Below are 22,485 nucleotides of genomic sequence, written 5' to 3'. Positions count from 1 at the left end.
AAAACCTGTCCAGTAGGAAAACACTGGAGTAGTAACTTCACCACAAAACTTCTATTTTCTGCCAACCAATGTGCCTGTCTGGTTTGCCCTGGATGAAGACAGGTGTGACTTAACAGATGGATTTTATATTTTCAAAAATGGAGGATCTACCATTGTCCAGCACTTTTATTTTACCCAGTGATTCCAGGGCACTTAAACTATCACATCACCTAACAGAGCCCAGCCTGAAACCCTTCCTCCTCTATTATCATCTTAGGACTCTGACTATGCAGACATACTGGCTACAAGATCTAGTCAGATCCTCTCCCCTCCCCCTGCTTTTTGTAACACCTTGCCTGATGAACCTTTGCCTTTGTGAACCTTGCCTTTGTGAACCGCCCAGAGAGCTTCGGCTATTGGGCGGTATAGAAATAAATAAATAAATAAATAAATAAATAAATAAATATGAAGACATCTGGAGATCTCAAAAGGTTGCATATTTTTTGTGATCTTTGAGTTGGCCTAATAAAGGTATTGCACTATATAGATTTTGAAATTCACCGACAGTGGCTCAGTGAATGATATTATGGATGGAAACACTTAAGAGATGGCAGTCTCAGGAAGAGGAAATGGAAGGGTACTACTAGATGGTTGAAATAAGGAAGATGGAAAAAGGCTGGTTTGTCAGTTACATTTGGCAGATGCAGAAGTTATTGTTATTCGTAAGCAAAACATGCACGAATTCATCTGACATGCTAAGAAACCTGCAAAATTTTAGAAGCAGCTTGAACTTCTGTAGCTCTGTCAAGGTACTCAAATCAAAACCACATGCTACTCGGGCTCCAAAGAACTGTGGAACCAGTAATGGCTTAGGACTTGCCTTTCTGGACCAGCAAACTCCCACCCAACACACAGACACCAAAAGACCCCATGGGAAAGCACTGCTGACACAGATGGGACTTTCAAATGCGGATTGTAATATAGCATGGGGATCTGCCAAAACAAAACAAAGCAACCCACCCAAATCATGGTCAAGCGCTTTTGGCCCACCTAAAGTAGTGCTTTGGGTCCTAGCCATTTATGCAGAAATGGAAAATACTCCCCATATCTGAAAAACCTGGTATACGAACTGGCCAAAGTTCAGAAATCCAGAAACAAACTATTGGGCAGCATCCTATGCTGCCACTGCACTTCCACTGTTTCTTTTGCACCAGCATGAGTGATTGCTTGTACAATGGGGTTCTGCAGTTCTAAAAGTAACCCTGGAAACGAGCAGAAATGCTCATTTCTAGATTGGGATAGGACAGTGGAGCTCCCTTCTGTGAGCTCCACTGACCTGCCCGGTTCCAGAAATAAGCATTTCTGCATCCTTCAGGTTGCTTGTGAAACCGCAAAATCCCCATTGCACCAGTGGTTGCTTCCTCTGGCATATGTGCACAATAGGATACTGCCCTATAAATCTGAATTCTTCACAAAAAACCACCGGACGATTGAAGCAAACATGCTTTAGAATTCCCCATTTGTTTCAACAACAAAGAATGAAAAATGAAACTGCTTGATATGCCAGCTAAAAACTAAAAGGTTATCATTTTCCAGTTGAGCCAAGCTTCAATCTTCTATGCAAAGTGCCTGTGAATTTTGAAACAGGACTTCCATGCTGGTTTGATCTGACTTTTATACCCTTTGGGCAATACCACAACACTCATTTTGCTGGCAGTAGGCTCAGTGGAATCAACACAGCATAAACATGCCTGGAACATTTTATGGATTTCTTCTAGAAGATTTAACTTGGAGTTTATCCTGAACTATGGTCTGAAATAGCTTACATCTGCAGGAATGTTGGTGCCTCTTCATTTTATTTGTGCTCTTCCTAAGGTATTGCACAAACTTTCATTCATAAAACTAAGTACTTAATCCTTAAGAAAAATAGGCTTGATTTTATGATGCTAATCAGTTACTTATTTACCTAAAGTAAGTCTTTCTGAAAATCAACCCAAGACTGAAATACTTTGAGATTTGCTACAATAATCAACCACCTTTTAATCACGGACCTCTGTTATGAGTGAGAGCAGAGATGACTGAACTGAAGTGGGGAAGCCATTATGGAATGAAGATAAATGCTATGTAGCCTTCCTCCCATACCTAATGCGTTGAAAGTAGAAATGTGCTCCCACTTGTCCTGTTGATCTGGGCGTGGCTGCCAGAGAAGAGCATCGACATCATGACGTAAGCAGAAACATGGCATTTCCTTGGGATCCACCACTGTTGAGAAGAGATACTGGTTGCTTCCAAGATTTACCTGCAGGACAGAAGAGTAATCCTTTTAGTACCAATTCAGTATTTAACTGCTTGATGACATGTACCACCAGCAGCATAATTTCAGCTTTGAGCAAAATTACATTAAGATATTGGTAGGGCAGTTATCCAAACCTCTAATCGATAGGTAGTACCTAACTGTGTCATTCCACAAACTCAAATAGCGCTAACAGAGCTCTGCTGAATCTTTCCAATGTGCAAGTGGTTGCCCATTATGCTTGTGCAACTGGTTGTGCAAGCAGTTGAGCAAGTGGATGCACCAGAGTTATGCGCAATGGGTTGCACAGCCACAATGCACAACTGCTTGTGGAATCATGCTTGCACAAATGTAACTTTAGTTGGATTCTTCTCTTGCGCATCATTAGACCTAGCTTACGCTAGCGCAACATCAGTTGCGCTAATGGAATGACACAGTTGGATACTGCCCAATGCATTACAGACCACCAGTCTAGCTGTGATCTTTTTTGAGATATCCCTGAAATCTAGATGATTTACCCCTAGAAATGTTTTAGTGCAACATTAGATTCAAGACTGCATCCTTATGGTTCTAAGTGTATCAAAATTCTTTGCTCATGAGACAGTGTGGCATAGTAGTTTCAACGTTCAACTAGAGCCTGGGAGACCTAAGTTCAAATTCCTGCTCAACCATGAAGATCACTGGGTAACCAAGGGCTAATTGCTATTTCTCAGTGTAATCCTATGTCACTAGGTTGTTCTGAGTATATACTACCCTGAGGATCTTGGAGGAAGAGCAAGATAAAAACCTGAATAAACATATAATAGAACACATTTGCATGGATTCACCAATGTATTTTGACTATAAGACTTAGGGGTGGTATGGTTTTCTAGAATTTGGAGCTTCATGGGTGATGTCATATTACTCAGGTAGGAGTGAAACTGCTGCTTTAACTGTGTGAAACTGAGAGATCATTATACCCTCCTTTACAAAGGCAGTCATACACATCTACTTTTCTTTAAATGACATTAGCACATCACACCATCTTGCTCTATAAATATAATAGCAGGTATACTTAACAATGGTTAATGAAAACCACTAGTGTTACTTCATCTAGAAAGTATTTTGTAGAGATATTTACGCCAATTTAAACAGATTCCTGCTTTTCAAAACTTCTGATGGCATGAAAATAAGCCACTCTCCTTTGCATGTGGAGAAGAATCTAAGCAGGTCAGTTAAATGCAGAGGCTATTTCATCACCAGCAGCTACTTTTATGAAAAAGAGCAGTCTGCTTCAACTAAGAAAAGAATTTGTAACCAAAGGCAGGGTTGGCCAATGTCTTAAGCATGGAGAAAATGGTATGCTTTAGCTGTGCTTGGAGTGATTAATTTAATTCAGTATCCACTTCAGGAATTTTTGGCTTTTCTTACATTCACTCTTGATACATGATCTCTGGCTGTCATCTGCTGTAAGAAGCAAAATAGATTCCCCAATAGAAGAGTGAGGCCACCAATGGAACAAGCTTGGAACCAAAAAAAAAGGAGAGCTGTTATGCTTAGGAAAGAGTCATGTCATCTACAGTGATGGTGTGGGAGGAATAAGGCTCCCCTTGGGCTGGCATATTCTCCAAAGCAGTGCAGAGGCTTATCTTCAATGCTATCCTGTAGGCTGGCCAATAAGGAATTCAACATATGGACTCTTAGCTCGCATGTCCATCATCCCAGCTGAAGATGGAAAACGCATGGAGTGTGAAGCTTTCTTGTTGTTCTGATATGTAGCATCCATAGCGTTTGGGGTGGTTGGGGAGGCTCTCCCTCGCTGCAGGTTTTCAAGCAGAGGCTGGACAACCATCTGCTGGGGATGCTCTAGCTCTAAATGTCCTGCATTGAGTAAGGGGTTAAGCTAGATGGCCTATAAGGCCTCCTCTACTCTACAATTCTATGCTTCTTTCCAGGAAGCATGAACACTGCCCTCCTTACAAAGGCTACACTGGAGCTGAATAAAATGATCTCACAGGCTGGATGCCAATTCATGAGCTACATGGTTGGCCACATTCTGGCAGAGAAGGTAGCGGAAGTGGCTGAAATGATCAGCTTTTTGCATTTCGCACAAGAAATCATCTACGTACAGCATTTTGCCAGGTTTATGAAGTTACCTTTCATGTCTCCTTGCTTGAACACATCCCTGGAATATTTTTTATGAACCTGACATTATTACTCAAAGTAGAGAAAACGGAAGTAGCATATTTTATTAATCTTCACCACCACCTGCCCTGAACAGGATTCAACATTGTAAACCAGACATCTCAGTAATCTTGGGTGATATAAAGGTTGATCTTTAACATCGATCTTGTAAGCATGAAAAAAATTCTAATAAAAGGAACCTGTAATAGCCAGGGCATGTGTAACTGTTCTCTTAATCCCCTTTTGGTCCCTCTTCTATGCATATTAACTTTACTCTTTATTCCTTTGAGTTCTTAGTTGCTTTTCACCTTTTTTGCTGTTCTCAAGGCACTTTGGGGCTCCTTCAGGAGCATATTCTAGACTTCCCTTCTTCCCTTCAGTAGTTTTTTTTTACAGCTACTTCCTACCAGCAGCTTCAGTAACATGAAGACTTATTTTAGGCGCCTCACTTACATTTTGTCCCTTATAAACACTGTTAGAAACAAGATAATTTACTGAAAGAAAAATCTCACAGGCTAAATTATCCTGTAGCGACCACATTCCTTAGACCTTATCATAACAATCTCCCCCCCCCCGCTTCTATCTAGAACCATGAATTCTATAAATCTGCATTTAGAAGGGGAAAAACTCACGAGTGAGAACATGTTACCCAAACTAAATCAACTCAAAAGAAAATATAATAGCTGATTCACAGCTATTAAAAGGGGTATGGCATTAATTAAGGAATGAAATACTGCCAGTGCCACACTAGAACTGAGAAATAAAGATCCAGATACCAATTTGCAAAAGGTCAGCATTACATTTCTGAGTCACCCAATAACTGAAAAATATTACTATGAATGCAAGTGAATGTGAGGTTTTAACTATATTTCAGTGTTATAAAGGCATCCTCTTCTTTCCATAACAAGAATATAAATGTTACAGATAGCAATACAATATAGTGAAAAGGCGTATTACAGCTAAGGAGAGTATCTGCAATTGGTACCATGTTAACTTTAAGCTGAGGTAAATTTAATCAGTTACAACGAAATGAATTTCTGCACTTTGGTGTGGAAGTGATATTAAAACAGAATTTCCACTTACTGAAACAAGCACTTAAAAATGTATTATTTATTCAGGGAATGAATACTCTCCCGTACAAAAGTTTATAAACCTTATTTCACAGAAATGTGGAGTCACATTTCAAAGACTTAAATTACCACTTCATAAAAGTACTCAGAGCCAGCGTGGTGTCGTGGATAGGGTATGGGTGGGCAACTTGTGCCCCTCCAGATGTTTTAACCTACAACTCCAATCAGCATAGTCAACGGTGAGGGATGATGGGAATTGTAAGCCAAAACATTTGGAGGGCCACAAATTGCCCACCTCTAGGACAGAATATCAGACTGGAGAAACCCAGGTTCAAATCCCTACTCAGCTATAAAGCTCACTAAATTACTTTGGGCTAATCACTTTCTCCCCCTTCATGGATCACTGCCTTCTTGTGGTGAAGGGGCTTGCGTAACTCAGTGAAGCCAAAAGCTATGCTGTGCAGGGCCACCCAAGACGGACAGGTCATGGTGGAGAGTTCTGACAAAATGTGGTCCACTGGAGAAGGAAATGGCAACCCACTCCAGTATTCTTGCCAAGAGAACCCCATGAAATGTATCACAAGGCTAAAAGATATGATGCCGGAAGATGAGCCCCTCAGGTCGGAAGGTGTCTAATATACTACTGGGGAAGAGCAGAGGGAATTTCCAAGTAGCGCCAGAAAGAGTGAAGCGGCTGGGCCAAAGCTGACAGGACACTCAGCTGTGGATGTGTCTGGTGGTGAAAAGAAAATCCGATGCTGTAAAGAACAATATTGTTTAGGAACCTGGAATGTCAGATCAGTGAATCAAGGTAAGCTGGAGGTGGTCAAAGATGAGATGGCAAGATTGAACATTGACATCTTGGGAATCAGCGAACTAAAATGGACAAGCATGGGTGAATTTAATTCAGGTGACCATTATGTCTACTACTGTGGGCAAGAATCCCTTAGAAGAAATGGAGTAGCGCTCATAGTCAACAAAAGGGTGGGAAAAGCAGTACTGGGGTACAATCTCAAAAACAATGTAATGATCTCAGTACGTATCCAAGGCGAACCATTCAACATCACAGTAATTCAAGTCTATGCCCCAACCACTGAGGCCGAAGAAACTGAGGTTGATCGGTTCTATGAAGACCTACAACACCTTCTAGAACTAACACCAAAAAAAGATGTCCTTTTCATCATAGGGGTTTGGAATGTTAAAGTAGGAAGTCAAGAAATCACTGGAATAACAGGCAGGCATGGCCTTGGTGTAGATGAGGTGATGAGGCTTTACAAGTAGCTGAGGAAAGGAGGGAAACGAAAAGCAAGGGAGAAAGGGGAAGATATATCCAACTGAATGCAGAGTTCCAGAGAATAGCAAGGAGAGACAAGAAGGCTTTCTTAACGAAGTACCTGAGAGGGGAGATCATTCCACAGGGTGGGCGCCACTGCAGAGAAGGCCTGTCTCCATGTGTTTGCCAAATGGAAATCCATAGGCTGTGGCACAGACAACAGACCCCCCCCCCCCCCGCAAAAAAAATTGTAGTTGCTTGAGAAGCTGTTATAGGACAACTTTGGGAGAGAGAGAAAAAAGCCATCCATAGCTGCTACAGAGTGCCCCAAAGGTCAAAATTAGCTTGCTTGCAAGCTAATGCTGACCCTTTTGGGGATCCACAGCAGCTACAGAGTGCCATTTGGTTTGCCAAAAAAGAAACCTTTTTTTAGATTTTTTGGGGGTATCCCTGAATTTTGGGGGTGGCAGGAGACACTGGGGGGCTGCAGGGGCCACATATTACCCACTCCAGTTATAGGGGGAGATGTTCCTTGAGGTAACCTGGTCCTGAGTTGTATAGGGCTTTGAATACTAATAAGAACACCGTTCACCTAGGTCAGTAGCAGACTGGCAGCTAGTACAGATCCTTTAGCAGAAGTGTAATATGTGCACGGTAAGGCATCCCGGTCAGTAACCCAGCCGATGCATTCTGCACTAGCTGCAGCTTCTGAACAAGCCTTAAGGGCAGCCCTACATAGAGCGCATTAAAGTAATCCAATCTTGAAGTTACCAATGCTTTGATCAGTAGTCAGGCTATCGGTACTCAGGAATCTACAAAGGCCACGTTGGTACCATTTCTGTAAGCTGTAATGTAAAGTTGTTTTAATAAGTGAAGAACTGCCTAGAGAATCTAATTTAGTCTAAAGCTCAATTTTCAGCTACAGTGAATTAAAAATAAAATCAAGTCACAGTTGCTTACCAGTGAAGTTGGGAAACATCTTGTACTGTGACTGTGATGCTGAAACCTTGCCATGAAGAGTGAATCCATTAGAAAGGAAGAGAAAGGGTGGGGAACAATGGAGAGTAGCTCCAGTTCAATAGGGAACAGTCATAGGGCCTCTTTTGCTTGCCTTTCTTCTGCCATTAAACAGAAGCGGCAGCATTTCTTCTTCATATATTGGTGGGATCTTCCCTCTGTTCTTCATCTCCCCCTCGAACAGCATGAGAGCTGGGTGGCTCCTCCACAATCACGCTTGCCCATGAAATTTTTCTTCCTTATGGGGAGCAATTGCACAAGGGAGACCACCTCACAAATGGGCATCATGGACTGTCCAGCTCACTTTTTTGGGGGCGGGGGAGGGGAAATTATGTGGACAAGGCCACTATCGATATAAGATCTGGGGCATGGATGGGTAAGGTAGCAAAGACTGATGGAGGGAAAGGAAACAGCCTGTGTCAGGAATGGTGGAAGAAAAAGAAATGCCTCCCATCATCATACAGGAGGAAGGGGGTTGCTTGCATCGGGGAATTTACCCCACGGGGCTGAAAAGTCCCATGGGGCAGAAAAGACCGTCTTAGTCCTTTATATAGTTTGATGAACTAATACTCAAACTAGCTAGCAAAGAATGATTATTGATCACAAGATAACAATCTATTTTTGAGACACACAAAGAATATGGAAGCAGTCAATACCTCTATTGATCACTATGAAAAGGGAGAAAACCATAAAGGGCCACTGACAGCTATTTCCTTCATCTCTGCGTAAACAAATATACCTGTTCCGAAGGGGTTTTTTGCTCATACAAGATAAATTCACATGATAGTGGTCCTGTGTCTCAGAATTACACAAGATTAAATACATGTGCACACATGTATGCACAATTACATTATTTGGCACAAAAACTAACCCATAAAAGCTTTAATCATTCCTATACTCTAAATCAAAGCTTTCCAAACTTTTCATGATGGTGACACACTTCTTAGACATGCATCATTTCGTGACACGGTAATTCAGTTCTACTAGCAAACCGGAGGTTAAAGTAACCCGTTATAAGAGATACGGACACATACATAAATTGTAATAACGAAATGTATGGGGATAGGACATATCTCATGAAAACCTTTCATTTATATTTTTAAAAATGTATGATTTGTAAGATAACATACATTGTTGTCATTTATGAGTAACAGTATGTAAATATGTGCAAGAAAATGTGAAAAATAAACAAAATTAACTAAAGTATTTACAATACATATTAGGACACATAGGCCCAGGTAAGAGTTCAGCTGCAAAAACACATGAAGTAGAGAAGCAAAAGTCCAACAAAAATGGTGTAAATATATATGTCTCACTTCAAGGCTATATTGCTGTAAATATTTGCAATGCCTATGTCCAGAGTCCAGTTCCAGCGCTCTCCGGTGGCACACTGCCGGTGGGTGGTTAATCCACAATTACAGCAGAGTGAAAATAAAAATAAATGGCAGAAATCAAATTATAAGTGCCACGTGGTGGGTGGCTTGCTGTTTGCCACATTGGGTTTGAGAGGGTGGCCTCCCTTCAGCCAGCAGCAGGTGGGTTGACTGGGTGACAGCCTGCAGCTGCGCTCGCCCGGGTGATTGGGAGCACGCTGATTCTGAGGCTTCTGGCCTCCACTGAGCTCCGTTCCGACTGCCAAGATGGCGGATGGCCCGCTTGGTGCAGTCCCAGGCGGCGTTTCCACCCGTGCGCTACTCTGGCCTGGCTGCGCAGGAGCGTGGTGCAGAAGTCTGCGAAGGGCGCGCTCGAAATCTCACAGGGCTGGTGGCCACTGCCACTTCTCTGAGCCAGCGGTGGCCAAGCTCTGCTCCCAGGGTGGCGCCTCCCCTCCCCTCTCTTCGCCCCATGCCTATACCTCGCCGTACCACTCCAACACCGCCAATCACTTGCTCCCTACATCAAGACGCCACATGATCCTAAAGCAGCTAATGTTAAAGCAGCTAAGGCTTAGCTGCTTTAACATTAGCTGCTTTAGGAAATTCGGGGGTAGGGGCCAAGGGAAGCAAACGCGAGTAAGGGAGCTCCACGGTGCCCTTCCGCACAATTTTCTGCATTTCGCGCGACACACCTACACACTGCCCCCGACACACTAATGTATCACAGCACACAGTTTGGAAACCTCTGCTCTAAATGCTAACACAATGTGCATCTCTATTTTTAAGGAATTGTTACAGAATAAAGAGAGGCATACTTCCTTTACCTCCTAATTGGTGTCAACAGTAGCTGATAAGAACTTAATTGCATTTTTCTATGTGTACTGCATTAAATATACAGCCCCTGCACCAAGAATGTGTGCGTGAATCACATTAGAAGTTTTCATCTTCACTTTTATTCTTGCAGACAGTTAATTTCAAAGTAAAATGCAGACTGCTTAGAGCAGACACTGCCTATTTATAACGACTACGCATAATACTCTCTGCGTTAAGGCTGGTTTGCATTCAAGGAGCGATCACGGTGTAGACAGTTAATCCAGAAGGCTCAAGCATGAGTAAGGCTTGGGATGGCAAGTCTTCATTCTGGTGAGCTAGTAAAGTCCTTCCGTTAAAGCACTCTACCTCTATTATTTTCCCTATCCAAATATCAACTTTTATTGGCAAGACCAAATTTTGTAGGCACTGGGGAATATTCTGAAGCAAGGGAAGCCAGCTTTGAAGAGGTGGACTCTACTTCTAAATATAGCGAGATTAGATTGCTGAGGTTTAAAAATAATTTTAAAAAGCTTGCAGAGCACCTTTAAAGCAGACCCATGTGATCCGCCAAGATGACCTGTATTCTAAATCGCCTCGCAGGTCATGGCTAATGACCCAACAATCGTATGTCATGATCCTTGTTTATGAAGGCCCAGGCAGATAGCAAAAACAGGGAGTTTAATTGACTCTATCTTGGGCTGCCATCACAGCTGCTAGGTTAGAACTTGCACAGACCTATTCTAGAGTAATATCTGGAGGATTTCAACAAGCGTCGAGCAGCTTCCGATCTGGGACAGACAACCTCTTTAGGTCATACACCCTTAAAGTGGCGATAGGACTGTCAGTGTCTATGAGCATGAAGAAACAAAGCAGAGTAAATAAAAAAGACTGACAGGAAATAAGAGAAATAAAAAGTACTATTAAAACAAAATCACACCATGCTCTTTGAGCTTTTTTTTTTTTTTTAAAGACCAAAATTAGACAAATTCATAGACGAATGCTCTATGCTCTGTTACCCATAATGGCCTATAATGGAAGCTACATTACATAAGAGCATAATAGCCATGCTGCATCAGACCAGAGTTCTATCAAGCCCAGCATTCTATTCACACAGTGGCCAACCAGCGGCCTGTGGGAAACCCCCCAATAGGACATGAGTGTAATAGGACCCTCCTGCTCATGCTCCCCAGCAACAGGCATACATAGGCATACTGCCACTGATGCTAGAGGTAGCATATAGCCATCAGAGAGTGCCATGTTCAGAAGGAGTATACTTCCAATCATTACATGCTGAGGACTGGCCTACACTGATCAAATGTATATCCTGCCTTTCTTCTAAAGCACCTGCCAAATCCTTTCCCTTCTCAGGCTTCTTGTGCTGTCACTGGGATGCGGGCGGTGTGTGTGAAGGAGATACCCAGCTCAGCTGGCATTTGCAGGAAACATTCCTGCAAGTGTTGTCTGAGGTAGTTTGCTTCACGTGGAACATGAAGGGACTTGACAGGTGCTTGCAGGAATGGCTCCTAAAAACACAAGCCAAATCCCTTTCTCTGTGCAGAGAGACACACACAGAGCTCTGTGCCTCTCTCTGAAAAGAAAAAGGGAAAATGGGTGGGGATGGGAGGGGCCCTGGCCCTTGATGTCATCTGGCCTGCTGGCATGGTCGGGGGAGGGGCGCAATCTGGCCCCAGGACCAAAAGAGGTTCCCTGCCCTCGCTCTAAAATAGTGTTCATTGTGGCCAAAAGAGTGCTAGACCACATGACCTCTTTTCTAATCTAAGGCAACCCCCATGCTTTCTTTTCAGGAGTACTGCATGCATTAAGTGCTTTCCTTGGTATGGTGGTGGATGTGTCTGAACCAATCCATGCCATATCTCACTTTATAGTGGCCAGCTTCCCGCAGTGGTGAAAGACTTCTAACCTTTGCTATGTCTTTGAAGGAAGTTGGATCAGCTTGCAGATGAAAAAGCCTAACTCTAAACATACAAATTCTTCAGGCAAAAGAATTTGCCCATGGCAAATGAGCAGAGTATGTTCTTTAACTTGGAAGTCAAAGGTATTATTTTTGGAAGTAAAATATTAGGATATTAAGGCTGCAATTCTATACCCACTTACCTAGGAGTAAACCCCACTGAACTCAATGGGGCTTATGTTTGAGCAGACATGTATATGATTGTGTTGTCAATATGGCATACTTTCCAATGTCTTGCCCTTCTATTCCAGAGAAGCAAATGTAACTAAAACCATCCGTCATTTTAAGCATCTGGCTTGAAAGGAGCATATTCAGGTTCTTTGAAAATCTGACAGACAGGTATTAAGAACAAAACCATTTGCATAGAGCTTGTCTTCCCTGGTTGCTAACTGGCAATTATTTGATTCTTGTGCATAAAAGAGAAGCTTGCCCCTCTTATGAACATGCATCCACGGCTTGTTATCTACGCTAGCACCTCTCTGTTTCTGTCACAGTTAATGATCTTTCTACAAAATGTTTTTTGCTTTTCCCCCCAAATAATGAATGGCAGCAACCTTTTGGTTTAGATGCAAACAAGATGAGTTGTTATTCTCACACGCAACTATTGAATGAAAAAAAGTGTGTGTGTGGCTGGGGGGGGGGAGAGAAAATGCACTGAAAAATATGTCTTCTAAGAATGGCATTGGTTTGCAATACAAACAACTGGGCATTCTTTGGAAAGAATCGACTTTATTCAGAAAACTGCCAAACCTAAAAGTGCACAAAAGACTGATTAATTGTTTGACAGCAAAAGGTGTAAAGGTGCTTTGCCTGACTTAACAAAAATGAGCCTCTTTCAAGAAAAAAAAGGGCGAAGCCTCCACAAGTGTAACAAAAATGAACTAAAAACAGATGGCTTGGCTGACTATGCTCATGTCTCTGGACTGGCTGTAGACAGAAAAAAATAACGAGAAGGTACAAAGCTACATTGGCAAAGCATAAGGAGCAGTCCCAACAAAGTGACTGTCCATAACACCCCTCCCCCCAAAAAAAAACCCTACCTCCCTAGCTCCAAGAATTGTCAGTTAATGCATGGTGGTGCTGGAGAGTATAAACCTGCTTGCCTGATCGAGGACAGAGTACCATAGTGTTTGACAATGGGGCTGTTCACACAACATGCTAACCCACACTCAGTGGTTGAGTGTGGGTTGTTGTTGAACCGTGGGTTGTTTTTTGAACCGTAGGTTAACCTGTTGTCTGAACCCAGGAAATTTTCTGCAGGGTGGCTTGTTAACCTTGCAGTGTAGCTTGTTAACCACCCTGAACAACCCAACAACAAACCATGGGTTCTCAAGGTGGCTTGCCTGAGAAAAATAAGCCACACTACGTGGTTAACAAGCCACCCTGTGGAAAATGTCCTGGGTCCAGAGAATATGCTAACCCACAGTTCAACAACAACCCACACTCAGCCACTGAATGTGGGTTAGCGTGTTGCGTGAATCCAGTCAATGAGCTAAAAAATATTACCTTTCTCCCCAGTTAGAATGTTTGAAGTGACTTTGGGCCATTTTCTTGGTCTAGAGCCAAAGATCTGTGGGAGCTTTGATACACACAATATTTCATTCTTATAATAAATTTGACTGTTTGTATTTCATTGTATTATTTCAACCTTTGTATTTTGCCCTTCAGGGTAATCATCCCAAGGCAGCCACAGCATAGCATAAAACTCAACACAAAATGATCACGAAAATATTGACCCACTGGCAGTTTAGAACAGTAAAACACTTCATATATCACATCAAAACAGCTTAAAATGCAGACATTGAAACTGCTCTTAAATACAGACCACTGAAACACTAATTAAAAGCAGCCTAAAACAATGGTGTTCAAGGACTGTTTAAGAGCCAGCAGAGTAGGGGCCATGTGCACTTGCTGAGGGAGGGAATTCCATAAAGCATGGGACACCACCAAAAAGGCCTTGTCTAGTGTCAGCCAACATAATGAAGTCATGATGGCAGGTCAATGAGCAGGACCTCTGAAGCCAATCTTAAGGCCTGTGCAGGTTAATATGGGTGCAGACGGCCATTCAAATAACTTGGTCCCAAACCACTTGGGCCTTTATAGGTAACTACTAGCACCCACAGTGCCTCCATCTTATCTGGAGTAGATTTCATCTTGTTTGCCCTTACCCATCCCAGAGCTGTCTTCAGATACCTGTTCAACATTTCCATAGCCTCCCTGGAACTGGTAAATAAAAACAGGAGGTAGAGCCGCATGTCATCTGCATACTGATGACACTCAGGTCTCCCAATGATTTCAAGTAGATAATAAAAAGCATGGAGACAAGATGGAACCCTGAGGCACCTCAACAGTAGTCTCCCAACACCGCCTTCTGGGTTCATCCTTCCAGAAAGGACTGGAGTCACTGTAACATTGTACTTTCCAGCCCAGTTCTGGCCAGAATGACAGCATAATCAATGGCATTGAAAAACATTTAGAGGTCCAGGAGTACCAACACAGTTGTGCTCCCCCACCCACAATTCATTCCCTAACCGAGGACTGGCAAGTGAGTGGAGTCGTTTAGTACCATAAGGGTGTAGTACTATGCAAGTTTAGAAAGAAAAAGATTCCTATAACTTCCAGCATTCCCCAGCCAGCCAAGGGGGAAAAGGACCACTTGGTTTGCTGTTGGTAGTTAAATGATAAAGGAGTTTAGAATATTACCTTCTACTTACCACATGAGTGACATTCAAGGTGTTACCATCAAATCTGCACAAACTTGTGCTGTCTTCAAGGAAAATGTCACATTCTTCCAGCTCCTGGGCATTACATGGGGGGTTCTCTTTGTTAGGGTCTGGATTCTGAAACCAGAAATTTATTTATTTTTAGATTTCTAGGCACTCCAAATGTAAATGAAAGTAACACGACTGAAATAATAGAAAAAAGAGCCACAGGATATTAAATCAGAGAGGATGAAGCATCTCGCACTAGCCAGTGGTGCTCACAACCTAAATAGGCAGTTATATTACAAGAACATAAGAAGAGCCATGCTGGGTCAAACCATCTAGTCTGACCTGCCCATCTAGTCCAGCATTCACTGTCCATCTAGTTCAGCATTCTGTTCATTTCGACCAGGGATCCACAAGCAGGACACAAGCGCAACAGCACACTTCCGCCCATGTTCCCCAGCAACTGGTGTACATAGGCTCACTGCCTCTGGTACTGGAGGTAGCACATAGCTGTCAGGACTAGTAGCCATGGATAACCTTTTCCTCCAGGAATTTGTCCACCCCCCTTTTAAAGCCTTCCAAATTGGGGGCCATCACTATTTTCCGTGGTGGCAAATTCCAGTTTAACTACGCGATGTGTGAAGAAGTACTTCCTTTTATCCGTCCTGAATCTCCCACCAATCAGCTTCATGGGATGACCCCAGGTTCTAGTATTTTGAGAGAGGGAGAAAAATGACTCCCTATCCACATTCTCCACCCCATGCATAATTTTGTGCACCTCTATCATGTCTCCCCTTACCCTCCTTTTTCCCAGGTTAAACATTCCCAGCTGTTGTAACCTTCCCTCATAGGGGGGCCCTCCAGCCCCTTGATCATTTTAGTCACCCTTTTCTGCACTTTTTCCAGCTCTACAATATCTTTTTTTAGGTGTGGTGACCAGAACTGTACACAGTATTCCAAGTGTGGTCATACCATAGACTTGTATAAAGGCAGTATGATATTGGCAGTTTTAATCTCAATTCCTTTTCTAATTATGCCTAACATGGAGTTTGACTTTTTTACAGCAGCTGCACAGTGGGTGGACATTTTCATCAAACTGTCCACCACAACACCAAGATCTCTTTCTTGGCTGGTCACTTGGCTCTGATCCCATGAGGCTATACTTAAAGTTGGGTCTTTTTGCCCCAACATGCATCACTTTACACTTGCTTACACTGAACCGCATTTCCCATTGTGATGCCCATTCTCCCAGTTTGAAGAGTTCCTTTTGGAGCTCTTCACAATCCCTTTTTGTTTTAACCACCCTAAATAATTTGGTGTCATCAGCAAACTTGGCCACTTCACTGCTCACTCCTAAATCCAGATCATTTATGAACCGGTTGAAAAGCATTGGTCCTAATACAGATCCCTGTGGGATCCCACTATTTGTTGTTCAGTCATTAAGTCGTGTCCGACTCTTCGTGACCCCATGGACCATAGCACGCCAGGCCTTCCTGCCTTCCGCTCTCTCCTGGAGTGTGCTCAAGTTCATATTCATTGCATCGGTGATGCTATCTAGCCATCTCATCCTCTGCTGTCCCCTTCTCCTTTTGCCTTCAATCTTTCCCAGCATCAGGGTCTTTTCCAGTGACTTTTCTCTTCGCATTAGGTGGCCAAAATATTTGAGCTTCAGCTTCAGTATGTGTCCTTCCAATGAGCAGTCAGGGTTGATTTCCTTTAGGATGGACTGATTGGACCTCCTTGCAGTCCAGGGGACTCGTAAGAGTCTTCTCCAGCACCACAGTTCGAAAGCATCAATTCTTCGGCGCTCAGCCTTCCTTATAGTCCAGCTCTCACAGCCATACGTTACTACTGGGAAAACTATAGCTTTGATTATACGAACCTTTGTCGGCAAGGTGATGTCTCTGCTTCTTACTATGCTGTCTAGGTTCGCCATAGCTTTCCTCCCAAGGAGCAAGCGTCTTTTAATTTCATGGCTGCAGTCACCATCTGCGGTGATCTTGGAGCACAAGAAAATAAAATCTGTCACTACTTCCATTTCTTCCCCTTCTATATGCCAGGAAGTGATGGGGCCAGATGCCATGATCTTTGTTTTTTAATGTTGAGTTTCAAACCAGCTTTTGCACTCTCCTCTTTCACCCTCAACAAGAGGCTCTTTAGATCCTCTTCGCTTTCTGTCATTATGGTGGTATCATCTGCGTATCGGAGGTTATTGATAATTCTCCCGGCAATCTTAATTCCGACCTGTGATTCATCCAACCCGGCGTTTCTCATGATGTACACTGCATATAAGTTAAATAAGCAGGGCGACAATATGCAGCCTTGTCGTACTCCTTTCCCAATTTTGAACCAATCGGTTGTTCCATGTCCGGTTCTTACTGTTGCTTCTTGACCCTCGTACAGGTTTCTCAGGAGACAGGTAAGGTGGGCTGGTACTCCCATCTCTTTAAGAATTTGCCAGTTTGTTGTGATCCACACAATCAAAGGCTTTAGCGTAGTCAATGAAGCAGAAATGGACGTTTTTCTGGAATTCTATTGCTTTCTCCATGATCCAGCAAATATTGGCGATTTGGTCTCTAGTTCCTCTGCCTCTTCGAAACCCAGCTTGTACTTCCGGTAGTTCTCAGTTCACATACTGCTGAAGCCATACAAGATACTACTCCTCTCCATTTTATCCTCACAACAACCCTGTGAGGTAGGTTAGGCTGACTGTCAGTGACTGTCCCAAGAAGTCACCCAGTGAGCTTCATGGCCGAGTGGAGACCAGAAACTGGATCTCCACAGTCCCAGTCCAACACTAGCCAATACACTACCTCTCTTGGATGCTAAGCTGCACACACGTGCACGCACACACACACAATGTAAAGTAAGTCACAGCTGGGGATAAAAAGAATATAAGTAAAAAATAGGGTGACCTAATACTAGTTAAGATCCAGAGCATGTATTACAGATTGCTCCAACTTACTAATTAGTTGAAATGGTAAAACTTATCACTTGATTAAGTTGCTTTGATTGATGGTGCGGCATTAAAAATTTGATGATATTCACGCTGTCTATTTGAATTGGTTTAATAGTTATTTCCTTCACCCTAAGGTATTTTTCTTCCGACAGGAAGGGTTATAGACCTATCATGGAGAATATGCACCTCAGACTACAATCCCCTGGAATATGGTATAAGTGGTATGAAAACATAAAATTGTAGTGTAGACAAGGCCTGTGTGAATGCTGATGTGTGGTAACTTTGTCACCCATCCAAACTAACACTTGAATAACAAACACTGGCTGGGTTCACAGAACATGACTAGACAAAATATGGGCTGACTATAGGCTGAGTGTGGGTTGTTGAACTTTGGGTTGTTGTGTTGTGTGAATCCTGCCATGCTAACAAACCATGGTTTGTTAACCACAAACAACCCAGGAAGAGAACCTGTGGTTTGTTGTTGGGTTGTGAATTGTTGGTGGTTAACAAACCATGGTTTGTTAGCATGGATGGGTTTACACAACACAATAACCTCACAGTTCAACAATAACCCATACTCATCACATACTCTGGCTTGTTGTGTTATGTGAACCAGGTCATTGTCATGCAAACTGGCTGAGCTAAGCATGGATTAATTGGAGAATTAGTTCATTCTAGTGGACAAAGTTTTACTTTTGGATTTGTAAGTCTGGATTCAAATCCCTGAGCCACCATCATTTGCAATGAGTTGTCCAAAACATTTCTCAGATTCTGTTGCCCACCTGTAAAACAGGAACAGCACTCACAGGCTTGATGCACAGACAAGATAAAGCTATTTTTGCACTCGAGTATAAATACTGTGTTACGTGAGTAGCGTATTAACTACAACAGCAGGCAAAGCGGTCAATCAACTGTAAAAAAAAAATGGTTATATTTCTCAATCTGCTTGAGTATACTGATTTTGTATTAAGTGGGGCTGATATTTGTATGCTCCAGCAAGATACTTTGTAAACTGACAAAAAAGTGTCACTAGACTAGTTAACACTTTGTTTTTGCTCATGAACAGACCAGATTAATAACATTTAGTGCCCCAGGCTTGTTACAACTTGCCATGCTTTCCCTGTCTGAATATTCAAGGGTCACGTAATAGAAGGCCAGACGCAATGTCATTTTTTTTTTACTTGTGCCAGCATGTTAAAAGTGGGCACCCATGGCATATCAATTGTATATGGGGTACCAAAGATTAAGGGGGGGGATGCCTCCCTCAAAAGTGAACCCGAAGGTCATTTTCAAGGTCACTACCACTTATTGCAATGGCTTGGGCTACTTCCTGGAAAACTCTTAACAGCTCTGAGAGTAATGAACCCATCTGGACATGCTATACACCAACATGAAGGAGGTGTGCATCCACCTACGATTTTTGTTGCCTTATGTACCTGATCTGGCATGGGTGCCTGCTCTTAACACGCTGACACCAGTAACTCATTTTCTGATTTTACTAAGCTGATGTATTGGTCTTATGGCTTTGCTCTTATTCTGTATGTTGCTCTGAGAGCGTAGGCTATAGGGATACTTGTAGATTTAATAATAAAAATAAATAATAATAATAAAATTATTATTATTAATAATAAAATTATTAATAATAATAATAACAATAATTGCACTTTCTGGATATTGACTGGCCTATTATAAGCAAGACAGGTATTTTCACCTTCAGCTTTCAGCACAGGAGTTCCAGGAGGAAAAGAAAAACAAGACACCTGATGTGGCTTCCTGGGCCACTCTCAAATGCTCCTAAATAAAAACAGATTCAAAAGCCGGGAGCAGAATTTAAAAGACACCTTCATTTCCCTCCCCTTCCTGTTTCCCCTGTGTCAAATTTTAGCTTGTAAACTCTCCCAAAAATCTGTACTCAAGTAATGTTAAAGTTACCAATTTAAAAACACAGCTCTGAGGCTTGTGATTTAGGTCAGGGCTGGATAGAAGGTAGATCTGGATCTACTTGTAGATTTCTGTGTGACTTGCAGTAGATCAGCAAGGTTGTCTTATTCCCAATTCTTTAACAATAGCAACATCAAAATCACTCTCCCCACCCTAAATTATACTGCTGAAATGAAGGAAAGCTTGGGGTAACCAGGAAAGGATTTTTGAGGGAAGGGCTGGGACCTCTGTTCAGTTCTGGTACGCAAAAGAAATCCTTGGGCTCGGAATTCTTTCATTCACAGTATATGTCTTTTGCACCAGGCTCTGATTGGTGGATCTTGGTGTCCTAGTAAAAAAAGCAAACTAGATCCTCCAAGCCTAAAGTCTACCCAGCCCTGTTTTAGAGATTACTTTTACCTAGTTTATTAAGAAAACCCACTTTCCCAAATGAAACCTATCATTTACTACAAATCAACCTTTCCTGGGGCATTTAAATTTTACTTCCATCACAAATGTAGTTCTTTAGTTAAGAAAATCAAATGCATGGCATGAACCTTCTTTTAAGGTGTTTTTAAAGAACAGAATAACTTAAGCATTCATTCATTTGAAAATCATATCATTTCCATAATCTGTAGGCAGATGGAGAATAGACAAAAAGCTTTCCTCTAATAGTCAAAGACCGTGAGAACTATGAGGTACAGAGGTAGCAACTTCCCTAGTAAGTCAAATTTTAGATCTAGCAATGATTTCAGGCAGCCATAAGGGAGACCATTAGATTTTTCCAGGCTTGTTTAGTCTATAATTAATGTTCATCTTGGCTGTGCTGAATCTGTTGGCTGCATACAGAAAGCTTCAAACACTAAATGAAAATAAATGAAAGGTACAAGTCAGAAAATTCAACTTGCAAAATTAATACTAGCTTGAATAAAACATTCATGTTAACATTTTAAGTGCTGAAAGGTCTTCTTGAGAGTGTTGGCATTTCTTCTGTGGAATACTGTCCACAATGAAGACGATAGAGCCAGCTCTCTATTGGGTTCTTCCATAGAACTGGCTGAGATATTTCCTATTCTGACTTATCTTTAGGGGAGGCAGTGGTATTTATTCTCCCTCCGAGCCCCATATTTGCATGCTGTTTTTGATAAACTGAACTGACAATCTTTGTATTTTGTTGTGTTTTGTTTTAGTCACGGCTTCCTTTTATTTAATGTAACAGATCTGTACTCTACCATTCTATCATAAATGGGATTCATAAATGACATATTTCATGTTTTATTAGTATGAGCTGCCATGTGGGCTTGTTGGGTGGAAAAGCAGAGTAGAAATGGGGGGAAATAAACAAACCATGTTGTATCCAGAACAAGTTAGTTGCATGAGGTACTGCCAAAATCAAGGTGAGATGTTAGTCATGACTAACTCAAGCCCTATGGGTTTCAATAGGAACAAAGTGCAACGAACTTAGTCTGGATACAACTCAATATATCTCATTTGGTGGTGAGCACTGGCATGGATGCCTAAAGAACCCTACTGCAGTGTAGTGGCCTAATTCTATTGTCTGCTGTGCAAATCGAAAAAGGTAGAGGACCAGAACTAAGGAATCTTGTAAAACTAACATTTAACACTGTGGTGCTTTCCCACACTACAACAAAGGCACTACAGCTTTACGATTGTACCACGAGCAGATATATGAGCAGAGAGGAGACATGACAACAGTTAAGCACAATCAGCATGTGGACCGCTACTGTCCTTGCACTGGTTCAAAGTGGCATTGTCAAACATCAGTATCAAGTCAAAGACATGGGATCCAAGTCCCTGGGACAAGCAGACAAAAGGAGCCAACTAGCTTGCAGTAGTGTACATGTTGGTGAAAGAGCAGCCCTTTGCTGACTGTCATATGACAGGTATAGGATATGTATGTATGTATGCATAATACTATTATTTATAAAACCTTAAATAATTTTTTTCAGCTTCCTCCCTTTCACATCTGTCTTTCAGAATTAGTACTTTGGAACAGGGACTTGTCTCTGTTTTACAACTGTAAAACCCCTAGTATACTTGTAGGCGCTATAATAAAGAACAAATTCAGTTAAAATTGGGGACAGATATTTGTTTGTGGTGCACTTTATCACTAAAGGCACTAGGAGATAGTTACAGTTATACTTGATGTATAAGCAAGAGGCAGGCAGTTTCGGGGAGCCTCCCCCCCCCTTTTTTAGCTAGCTGTCAGGATGGCCTCATGCCTACAGGAGTTAAGCTCTGGCAAGCACTTGCTTATTACAAGGTGCTGCTAAGCCAGACTGCCCACAAAAATTGGAGGAAGGCGTAACTGTCCAAAGAGAGCCGAGTGTCACTACAGACACTTTGTAGTAAGATCAACTGCCACCAGCAGCACCATGCAAGCCTACCCTTCCTGTCTCATTCCTTTCTCTCGCACCTTTTAAATAAACACCCACTGGCTGGGTTCTGAAGCTTATCTCAGCAGCACGGGAACTGCAGAAGCACCAGTACTTCTCACATGGTGCTGGACAAGTGGCGTTGTTGTGGCTCCAGTATAATAACATGCCTTCCATTGCAGCAGCTAGAACGCAACACAGTGGCAAGTGAAGACCCTTGCTGCTCTCTCCCCTCCTCTATTTCCATAAACAACAGAGGACCAGGATACGTAGCAGACCGCCTCCCCTACATATACACCCAGCTAACCTTTAAGATCTTCAGGGGAGGCCTTGTTAGTCATTCTGCAACCAACAGAATGTTGCCACGTAACATCTCGGAAGTGGGCCTTCTTAGTACTGGCACCTACATTCTGGAACACCCTCACTTGTATGGTCTAGGAAGCAGAAATGTGGTATGTTTTAAACACCTCCTGAAAAAGCATTTGTTTAAGCAGGCTTTCTCTGGCTTGTAATTAATCATAATCATACTGATGCTCTATTTTATTG

The 22,485-nt window shown here is 42.3% G+C and overlaps 1 protein-coding gene across 2 annotated transcripts in view; it reads right to left on the bottom strand.

The window, feature by feature from the left end:
- The window catches only part of NUDCD1 (NudC domain containing 1), a 59,745-nt gene that overhangs the window by 3,051 nt on the left and 34,209 nt on the right, over window positions 1–22,485 (bottom strand). For both annotated transcript variants that reach the window (XM_084848923.1, XM_084848922.1), the window contains 2 exons: window positions 14,671–14,796; window positions 2,122–2,278 (listed from right to left, as the gene is read on the bottom strand). In XM_084848923.1, the coding sequence (XP_084705049.1) occupies window positions 2,122–2,278; window positions 14,671–14,796 (283 nt within the window). The remainder of the gene's footprint in view (window positions 1–2,121; window positions 2,279–14,670; window positions 14,797–22,485) is intronic.

This window comes from Heloderma suspectum, chromosome 4 (assembly GCF_057233095.1).
Source record: "Heloderma suspectum isolate Gila_16-S chromosome 4, 16-S_ref, whole genome shotgun sequence".
NCBI lineage: Eukaryota > Metazoa > Chordata > Lepidosauria > Squamata > Helodermatidae > Heloderma > Heloderma suspectum.
Note: the sequence above shows the minus strand (reverse complement) of the source record. Positions and strands in the feature narration are given on the sequence as shown.